The 11,438-nt window shown below is 36.5% G+C and overlaps 1 protein-coding gene across 1 annotated transcript; it reads right to left on the bottom strand.

Annotated features, from left to right (window-relative positions):
• Window positions 1–9,977: 9,977 nt before the first annotated feature.
• Window positions 9,978–10,898, bottom strand: LOC311591068 (vomeronasal type-1 receptor 4-like; the record flags this gene model as incomplete). The annotated part of the gene is made up of 1 exon (XM_084770436.1): window positions 9,978–10,898. The coding sequence occupies one exon, from the start codon at window positions 10,896–10,898 to the stop codon at window positions 9,978–9,980; it is 921 nt and encodes a 306-aa protein (XP_084626562.1).
• Window positions 10,899–11,438: the final 540 nt, after the last annotated feature.

Raw genomic sequence — 11,438 nt, 5'->3', positions numbered from 1 at the left:
CATGCACACACACACACACACACACACACACACACACACACCTCAGTACAACATCTCCTAAAAACACCGAGTTCGACCTTATGCACTGAGGCCAGACAAGGCAGCATGGATATGGTAAAGTAATCAAAAGCAGGCAACAGAGTCCATAGGCAGAAGTCACTCTACTTACTAGGGGACCCACATGAAGATCAAACTGATCATCCATCACATGTGTGGTGAGGGCCTAGATCTAGTAGATGTGTGTTCTTTGGTTGGTGCTTCCATCTATCCATCAGGCAGAAGAAGCTGTGAAGAAGGTAAAACACATTTGGAGATATTCTGAGACCTTTAGAGGCTATCAGATACTAGCTGTCTTTTCTCTATGTGTTGGTACTGCAGAGGCAATGGATACTGAACAAAATAGAAAGTATTCTTTGAATTAATCCAGGTCCAAAGAGATCACTAGCCTGTATTCTGTCTTAACGTAGTTTCTTTGCTTATGGCTATAACACATGTTTGTTTATGTGGGATAAACATGTGTTGAGCCAAAGAAAGTGTGATGCAGCTCATTAGATGGTTACAAAGAGCTTGTATGAAAGGGTGTGAGAAAACCAAGTAAATGTAATATGAGAGTAGAAGAATAAGTAATGTGACAAGGTTAATAGGAGCAAAAGTGAAAAAAAAAAGGTAGATCAACCAAAACACTAAATATAAAGAGGTTTTAAAGAAACTAGCTACTTTTATGTTAACTAAAACAAAAGAAAATAAGAAATGACCAAAGGGTGAAAGAAAAAAAGGAATACAAATAACAATCTTGTACATTTTTGTAAATTGACTAAGAGCCTTATAACTCCTCATTATATGAATGTGACTGCAAACTTTGTAGAACACTGGTCACATCTGCTTAGGAAGAAAAAATACAAACCTACATGCTAAGAACAAACCAGTGCTAAGTATAACAACAGTAATTTTTTTTGGTCAAAGATAGAAGAAATTATAATCCAGTATTCTCTTAGGTGCATAAACCAGGATATCAAATACATGTGCCCATATATAATTCATGATTAATTAATCAAAATACACATCATAAAATTCTATAAACTTATAGACTCCTGAAAAGTCGTACATTATTGTTTTATTCTACTGTGTTCCATGTGATGTTTCACTTGGAAAATTTCCGTGAGATGTATGGTTATGAAGTCACCAAGAAAACAAGAAAGTGATTTTGATTTAAAGTTTTCCTAGAATGGAGTTTGGTGGCAGCTGAGGTCTGTACATAAAATTCATGGAATTACATTTGAGAGCATTATCCCAACAGACATCATCCAATATTTGTGCACAATGATACTGACTGAGCTCTGATACCATGAATTAGTCTAAAGTAGTGATGGTACAAAAGAGGACTGCCCATTAGTACACATAAGTTGGAGAACACTCTTAGGACAGCAAATGTAATTCCTACAAGGAAAGGTAGGGTGAGACCCCCCCTGTAGAAGCCGACAGAAGCAACTGTGAATTAGTACTAGACCAAAACAAACAAACCAAGAAAGGGGACCATTGTTACATGCTGATACGCCACGCAAGGACAGTCAACAAGCCAGTCAAGAACTAGAAGAAAATTGTCTATAAGGCTTGGTATCTGTAGAAGTTAATATGAGTAGGATGGTGAGCTGGCTGAAATCCTTTTAATTAATGTGAGATGCCCTTGAATGTTCGGAGCCCTTCCAGACTGGTTTGTTCACCGTGGACAGTGTGATCCACAGAGGGTATAAGGAGTCAGTGAGGAAAGTGAGTCAGACCTGATGGTCAGTGGCTCTTGCACCTCTGAGTGAGTAGCAGTCAGATCACTTCTGCATGTCTGACTGACTGACTGTCATTCAGACTGCTTCTGAAACATTGAATGACTTCCATCATGGCGCTTCTTTATTTATACAGGGTTCACAGAACAAAAGGAGACCAAGGCTTATGCAAAAGGTGCACATTATGTGTTTGGGTTTTTTTTTCACTATATATCTAGGTTTACAAGCTCAGTCACAAATAGAATATACAACCTGAAAGGACTTTACTTTCATCAGTCCTATTACTCCAATTTAAAGATTCTAAAGAATGTGTCCTCCAAATATAACATATTTGTTATATAACAGCCTGCTTGTTTACAGTTTGAAAGCACTCCAGACAAACAGAAAATATCTGAGCCAGGCTTCTTAGGAATGGCAAATGCTAACACCAAACATATTTTACTAAATGTCTCATCATCTGTGCTGTAAAATAAGAAACATTTACTTTGGTCAATCAGATTCGACTTACATTGAGAGTATGACTAACCGAGGAGAGGTAAGTCGGGACATAGTTGGTCTTAACTATGATAGCACAATACTTACAATATGACCATACCTTTCCAAATTCAGATGGAAGATGCTTCAAATCTGTCATTGTATCAATGACCATTAAATACAGATTCAGTTACTAATGGCTCTAAAACCAGAAGATAAGTGAGATGTCAAATAAAAATACATTTCAATCCAGAAACAGATAGTATGCATTATCTACCCAGGACTGTCAGCTTCTTATAATTCCATTTAAATGTCCAATATGGGAATGAAATCATGATGAGTTCACTCCTCTCTCCTCTTTTTCTTCCTCCTCCTCCTATGACAGCTACTACTACTACTTTGATGATATACTAAATCTCATTTAAGGTAAAGTGAATAAGCACAATGATTTATTACAATAGTTCATCAGCACCGTTACAAATGGTCTGTAATGTCCTATTGTTGCCTCAGTCAGCCACAATTAGCAAATTATATCACAGCAAGAACCATCAGGAGCTGGAACAAAGCTAGGAAAACTGCCATTTCCACTCACCTCTTAGTTATGTAGCTACTCCTGTGTCTTCTCTCTCAGTGCTATGAATCTTTTTCTACACCAACTTCCCACTACAAAACTTGAACATATACTAAGTCCTCTCTTCTCTACTGACTTTGCCACTCAGACTGATAGCAAAGCACTCACCTGGATTCTTGCTTCTGCAGGGTGGTGACTCCATTCAGCACATCTCAGACTCATTAATAAGCAGAGCTGTGAGAGAGCCAGCTCAAGACCTGAGGGCGAGGTCTGTGTCACTGTGACCTCACCTCCCTGCAGAACTGCAATTTTCTTTTCATCGGTAGTGGTGATGACAATGCTGGCTTTGGGAGACAGAATTATTCATGAAACTTTCTCCAATTGTCAATTAACAAAAACTTTTAATAGTTCCTGGTGGGTTCCAAAGATGCAGTGTATCTGGGAAAGCATTGTGTTTTTAAGGTGCCTCAAAATTGAATGGGGCACTGGAAGGTGTTAGTAACATTGGAGTAACATGCATAAGAAATTGAACTCTTTATATCCCACTGTATATAGACTTCACTTACTGTTTTAACACAGATCAACGTAGTTCTTTTAAAAATATTTACAACAACTATTATAGTTAGTATTCTTTGTATATTTTATATAAGCATATGAGTTTTATTCAAGTGCACCCTTCAGTTTACAATTACAAAGTTTTGTATCCTTCCACCACTATCTTATTTTTATTTGTTTCTGTAGAGTAATTTTAACCCAGCACAATGGGCTACTCCAATTATGCCCAGATACCTTGTAGGTCTGTGTGCCCTAGGTGAAATGCAGACACACATTTAGCACACACCTTTAATAGGAAGCAGTGAAGGTCAATTTAATTTGTATAAGAAATTACCCATGTTTAAATGTGATATCTAATTGAGAGGCAGACAAAGTGATGAATCAGACAGAGAAAGATGTGACAGAATAGGCAATGCCTAACTTTCAAGAAAATAGAAAGGAAACACAGGCTACAGTTGGAAATCAATTTGGCAGTTTCTTTAAAAATTGGAACTATATCTAACCTCATGATACAGCTATATCACTCATAAGCATATGCACAAAATATGGTCCAGCATGCTACAATGATATCTGTTCAAGTATGTGCTTAGGAGCTTTATTTGTGAATGCCTGAAACTGGAAACACCCTAGATATCCCTGAACTGAAGAATGAATACAGAAAATGTGGTTCATGTATACAGTGCTTTATTAATCAGCTATCACAAACAATGGCATCGTGAAATTAACAGGCAAATGACTGAAACAAGGAAAGATCATGATGAATGAGGTAACCCACACTCATAAGGACAAACATGGTGTGTGATCACTCATAAGTGGATGTTAGCTGTACAATAAAGGATAACTAGTCAGCAACCCACAGAGTCAAAGAAGCTAAGTAACAGAGGCGGGGCAGTGTGGTTTTCTTGAATTTCACTGAGAAAAAGAAACAGGATAGACATCGTGGGTGGATGGAGAAAGATCCTGGACACGGGTGGGAGTGGGAATGGGAGAAGAGGGATCAGGTAGTGGAAAGATGGATTTAGAGAGTACAGGAAGAGGAGACTAGAATGGGGGACCATCACTGAAACAGTCTGGAAGCCAAGGGCAATAGAAACTCCCTGGACACCATGACAGTGACTTTAGCTATAACTCATAGTAATGGAGAATATGGATCCTTAATTAGCCATCTTCTCTAACCAGGAAAGACTTCCAATAGAGGTTTTGGCACTTCAACCCAGCTGCAAAATCTTGGATCTACAATTTGTCCTGCCAACAGGATGTGCAGAGACAGGAGCCTAGTATAATTATCATCAGAGAGATTTCACCCAGCAACTGATGGAAACAGATGCAGAGACCCACAGCCTAACATGATGCATGGCTTGGGGAATCCTGTGAAGGAGTAGGATGAAGAATTAAAGGAGTCAGAGGGGTCAAGGACACCACAACTAAACCTACAGAATCTACTACCTTGGCACCATTAAGGGCTCAGAAAGAATGAATTTCCAACCAATGAGCTTTCCTGGGACACAGAATATTAGTGATTGATCATTGAAAGGTCTTTCTGCTGCAGCTGACCAATGAGTGTACGACCACACTTAGAAATATTTTAGAGACGTAGATTTTAATAAAGTTAAGTGAAGAAGTTTTGTTAGTGACTTTCCTGTGTAAAATTTTGGGGAACATTTTGAAGTTGGAGAGGCACACTCTTGATAGTAGTGCAAGGGATGTTTTTGAGGTCAGACAGCAGGAAGAATGGCAGGCAGACTAGCACTTGCTAATGTGCCTTCCTTGCTAAAGGTGGGTGGATGACAAAAATGATTATTAATTTCTTGTACCCAATTTTGCCCTTTGATTTCTGAAAGTATTTAAAGAAATGTCAAAGGCTACAGATGTGCATCCAGATGTTTTAAAGTAAAAATGGCTGATTGCTTTTTATATGAAAGTTTAGATTTTTTCTTCTTTTTTTGGTTTTCCAAGACAGGGTTTCTCTGTATAGCCTTGACTGTCCTGGACTTGCTTTGTAGACCAGGCTGGATTTGAACTCACAGAGATCCACCTGCCTCTGCCTTCCAAGGGCTGGGATTAAAGGCGTGCACCAACATGCCCAGAAAGTTTAGATTTTTTTGTACTTTTAAGAGCTCATTTTAAGACTACATTTTAAAGTGAATAATAAAATGATTGGATCCTCTTTTGTAACCACAAAATACAGTATGCATTTTCCCATATTTGTAGTAAATAAAACCATGTGAGAGAAGCATATCTTGCCTGCTTACATTTTCTTAATATATAATAAGTTGCTTAGGTAGGGTTGTATGTGGGTTCTTGGGAATAATTTGTTCTCTCACTTGCAATACATAAGAATATGGATCATGTCTCCTTATAATTGTTGATTTGAAGAAACATAGGATGCAATCACGTTGTAATTTTTATATTGCTTGAAACCTTTTGCCATGATAGGGAAAAAATAAAGTTGTTGAGCTTAGTGTCATCCTCTGTGTCTTCTCTCTCTCTCTCTCTCTCTCTCTCTCTCTCTCTCTCTCTCTCTCTCTCTGTCTCTGTGTGTGTGTGTGTATGTGTGTACTCATGTCACATTCATTGTTGATGTCATATCTGTTTCTCAGGTAACAGAACACTGTTGGAGCTGGATTTCATAAAATTGGGAGGGAAGATGTTAGGAGAGATACAGGTAGAATTAGGAGGGAGCAATTAGGCATAGATAGATGATCATATTTCATTATACACATGTATGAAGTTTCCAAAGTATAAAAAGTATCAGAAGGTAATATCTATGGATAATGATATAATAATTCTATATAGTAGGTTTAAAAATGTGGTTTTTTAGAAATTTAATTCTTGAGTCTGTTTTTGGGTATGTAGGCATTGTCTTGATGTTCCTGTGTGACCTAGATCAAGATTAGGAGTCAGAAAGTAAAGCAGATACAGAAGATGATCCGAGTGTCTTACAAAAGCTATATTTTATGGAAAACAATTTTATTAAGGTTCATAGCATCTTATTTAGAATTTTCCAGAAAGGAGAAATGAAGAAATAATAATGGTAATAGTTATAATCATCATCATCATCATCATCATCATCATCCTCTATCATAAAATGAGGCAAAGTCAATGAGAAGCTAAATCAAACTATCCTGCCCAAATGAACACAAGATATTTCAAGGAAAACATCAAATGTCAATCACGCAGCATTCTTGGAGTTTAACCTTAGTTTTATGGTGTGCAAAAAAAAATGATATTTCTGATAATCAGAAACGGCAGCACCCTTAAGGCCTGCTCCAGCCAACACCTGGCTCTTCCATTGCATATTTCTGTCTTTAGAGCAGAAGCTGTGTCCCCTCTATATACAATCGACCCTCAGCGGAAGCCTTTGTCAATTGGATTCCTCAAATGTGCACATGTTAAGTGGGCATTGTGCAAAGTCAGCACTGTTACTGAAATCTTCCAAAGTATTAATGGTTAATGCGGCCATTAATAAATTAGGAGTACTTAAGAATCACTAATATGTATATATATTGTATTAAATATATTTATAACTTTGATATATTGAATATCCATGTTTTCATTGATTGGACATTCTATGAGGATGGATATCTCAGAATTCCCAGACTTGCATGCAGATCCTGTTGGATTCCTGGTGTGGTGCTTGTCAAGTGACTTGAAAACTACCACACATTGATGGACCTTTTAATTTTGAAAGCATCACAGCAACAACAGAACAGAATGTCAATAGGACAATATATATGTATTTTAAGTATGTATACATATGAAATCATCAAAGCATAATTTACACCAAAAAATAGAAAAATGCTTTTTTCTTAATTCTTTTATTTTGTTTGAATTAATAATTAAATATATGTTTGTATTCCCATTTTTCCATGGAAGGCTTCCAAAATATAATTTTATTTGCGTAAAACTGTAGCATCTTTCATCATAGCACATCATGTCTTTAAAACATGACTTACAAGGGAAGCATCTTTGTCATGAGCACGTTTGACTTTTACAGTGGTTGTATTTTTAATAATCTTTCTTGTCTTATAGATTTAATTAAGAAAGCTATCATATTCTAAGAAAATCTTTCTTTAGATAAATCAACGCTTTTCTTCTATTCTTAGCATAGTTCTCTTTTTTCAATTATTTAATTTAATTTAATTTTATTTTTTTAATAGGGATGGGATAACCCTTGAGATGTTACGAGAATAAATTAATAAAAATGTAAAAAAATTAAAAAATAAAATTTTTCTTAATTCTTCAGCAAAACTCTCTCTGTTCACAAAGTTCTTCCATACAGCTATACCGTGTAATTTCCTGTCTATATTTTCTTACATCATTTTAAAAGTTTTGGCATCCATGTTTAGGGGCCTTTCTCAATTTGGAATTAATTTTTGAGCAAACTCATGTCGTTTTCCTCACTGTGGAAATTCAATTTTCACAACACCAATTGCTGACCAAGCTTTTTTTGATCTATCATGAGTTCCTCGCACATTTTTCAAATACTAAATGGCTGAAGGTATATGTACTTATGTCTGGGTCTTCTATTTTGTCCTTTTGTTTACATCTATGTATTTATGGTAATGCCATACAATTTCATCATTATGTCTTTACAGTATTTCTTAAGATTGGAATGGTAATCGCTCCTGCATTGATACTGATTGCTCTGACTAACTAGGGCCTTTTAGAAGCCATACAAATTTTAAAATTATTTTTGTTTATTTCTGTAGGGAATGAGATGTGCTTTTTCACTGGGATTATATATATTAAATGTGTAAAATAGGGGGGAAATGGGTTACAGCTTCTATCCATCTGGACAGTCATCTGCTATGTCAATAAGGGGAGAAAGAAGCATAGCCTGGTATCCATTTAATCTTCGCTATAACAACATATGAATTACACAAAATAATGAATCTTGTCCCATATTGATACTTCCCAGTATAAGCTCAGACATTACATCACACACCATTATATTCTACATCTAAATATCTGGAAGAGCTCTAGGCATATTGACAGTTAGAATCGGAATTGAATTCCCAAGTCTCGGAGGCGATTGAAGACCAGGTAGCTTAGTTTTACAATGAAGCTTAAGCCCTTCTGGGTTAAGACGGTTTTAGCTCTAGATAAATGTGAGAAGTGGATACTGAAACTATGTGATGGAGATTGATTTACATTCAGAAATTCCTATGCACCAAGATAGGAAAGATGTGTTCTTCAGGGCTGTCGAATACGCATAGCCCAAACACTAAGAAGTAACATTTATATAATTCCTGACTGTGTCACGGTTTTTCTTGCCATAGGTAATCTATTGTATATATGTGTAATAATATAAATGTATATGTACACATATAAAATAATTTCTGGAAAACTATAAACAAAAGACAGCATGGAGACGGAGAAATAACACTTTGGTTTTGGGCTTTCGGCTTTCTACCCTTGGCATGTCATGTGACCTAGCTGGCCTTTTCCATCTGGGACATGAGCTGAATAGTAAAGTAGTGGGTGCATTGTCTGCATTTCTGAGTGAGTAGGATTTTACTCCAGCATCCTAGCTCCTGAGTCTTAATTGGTAAAATGTAGTGATTGGGATTCTCTTTCTTTAAAACAACCGGAGAACATGTACCCTTTTTCCTCCTGAGTTTGTGTGACCTGGCTTAATGTTATGCATTATCAGTTCATCAACTTTTCTACACACATCATGATTCTACCTTTCACTGTAGTCGAGTTATAGTACACATTATATACGAAAAGTATTTAATGTTGGATTTATCTGTTTATGTATATATAGGAAGACACCATTTCATTGCTACAATAAATAAAACAGCAAGGATAATTTATATTCATATATTTCTATGGTATGAGATGGAGTTCACTGGGTATAGGCCCATGATTCGAATACTTCCATCTAATCATACTTCCAATTTTTAGCTTTTCAACAAACCTCAAACTGACCCCCAAAATAGCTGTATTAATTTCTCCAAATACCTTTTGCTGACGTTAGCATTATCATGATGCCCAACAGATAAGGACAGAACAGTGACAAATAAAGTTGTTATCAAATAAGCATGTAGATAAAAAAATTCTCACTACAATATCAGCAAACAAGCTTCAAAATCATGTTAATACAATCATTCTTTGGATTGATATCTGTATGAGGTATGAGATATTACTCTTATGGTGATATTACTCTTGTGATGATACTACAGCCTCTGCAGAATAAGTTCATGGCCACACATGGTTTCAATTTTCTTTACAGGTGGAATGTTGGTCCCCTAAAACCGGCTGTGATAGCCATATGCATCCAAGCTGCCCTGCCTGGATGAACCCCACAAGAAGTTTAGTATTATTGACAGAATTCTTGCTGACCCCTTTGCATATCAGGTGGGAATTGAGAAGACTCTAATGTCTGCAAGTTGACAGAAATGAGACTCAAATGATATGGAAGCTCTTGTATGATCCTAATTAAACAAGTAGAAAAACTTGTATAGTTTTTTTTCTAATCTTTCAAACAGAATGTGCCAACCCCCTATTCAAGTCACTATTGACTTTTGAGGAAAGAGTGTGAATCAACCAGTTGATACAAAGCAAAACATATCACTTAAATAATTAAAATATGATTAAGAGGGTTTATTCCTTATCCGGAACAAGCTGAGTCTGGGCATAACAGAGTAATGATTCATAAGAACAAAAGGTCCAAAAGAGGGAAAACTAAGAGAAATGAAGGGAGTGATGTTCACCAGCCACCAGTTGTGTATAGACAAAAAAGCAAGGCAGCCTCTTAAGAAGGAGGATAGAGTATAAAAACCCAGAAAGAGAGACATGAGGGACAGGATGTTCTGGGTGGCTCTGGACTCAGGGGAAGTTCTGCTGGAATTAGGAGTGCTGCGGATGTGTTGAGCCACCTGTTTGTGCCTGAACAGCAGGACAATCATGAAGCCAATGGACCATGCAATGAGTCCAGAGAGGACGACTTCAGGACACACCACCAACGCTGCATAGAGGGCATCACTTATTTGATCACTCCACACAATGGAGCAGTATTCAAAATTTCGCTTTCTTGTCCCATTGTTTGTGTTTCTTTTGCTAAATGGGTACACAAGGAAAATGAAATTTATCAACAAGTACACAACCCAGATAATAAATATGCAGCATCCTGTGTATTTCTCAGCTTTTCCTTTGTGATCTGACCAACACGATTTCCTAGGATTGATGGTGACAGCCTGGAAGACACTCAAGAGACATGTGGTTCCAATGGATACACTCCGCGCACTTTGTTGAATGTACACTATGAAATTGCATCCAAATTCAGTCAAGAACTGCTTCCATCCCCAAACTGCCATTGTGTGGGGAACTCCTGCAGAGAGAATGATCAGGGCATTGGCTGCCATTAGATGCATGAGAATCAAATCTGTGGGCTTCAGTTTGCATTCTCTGTAGTAAAGACCAAGATAGCAGAACAAAAGAGAAAAATTTCCCAAAGTTCCAGTGGTTGTTTGTGATAAGAAAACAGTTTTGATTATCAGATTCCAGAAGTTCATTTTGTGATTTAGCACAGTTTCCTTTAGAGTCTGCCCACACAGTTTATGTGGTTTAATGAATAACTGCAAAAGATTGCAGCTTGGGGTGAAAGAAGAATCTATCAATCCATCGAGCTACTGAGAGACTGAAACAGAGGGTGCTTTATACTCCTGAGTACAAAGCCAGAAGAGAGACATAAAAACACTTCTTCCAGAACCTGTTTGTGAGAATGATTACTTTCCATTTTTTTTACTGTGAAAATGCTGAATAATTTTAACATACATAGTGATGGATAAGAGACAAAAAGTTTCATACAAAAGAATCATTCAAGATGATTTGATAATTGCCAGTGAAATAAATAAATAAATAAATAATAAAATAAAGAATAATAAAATAAAGAATAATAAAAGCAAACATGATGCAAACATTCAGAATATATTGATATTTGTTAGGAGTGCTGTAGCACAAAAGAACTTACAATACTACAAACTATTTTAATTTTAAATTTTATTTTTAATTTATTTATTCACTTTACATCCTGATTATAACTACCTCCATAG

This window comes from Acomys minous, assembly GCF_964271855.1.
Source record: "Acomys minous genome assembly, chromosome: 20".
Taxonomy (NCBI): Eukaryota; Metazoa; Chordata; class Mammalia; order Rodentia; family Muridae; genus Acomys; species Acomys minous.
Note: the sequence above shows the minus strand (reverse complement) of the source record. Positions and strands in the feature narration are given on the sequence as shown.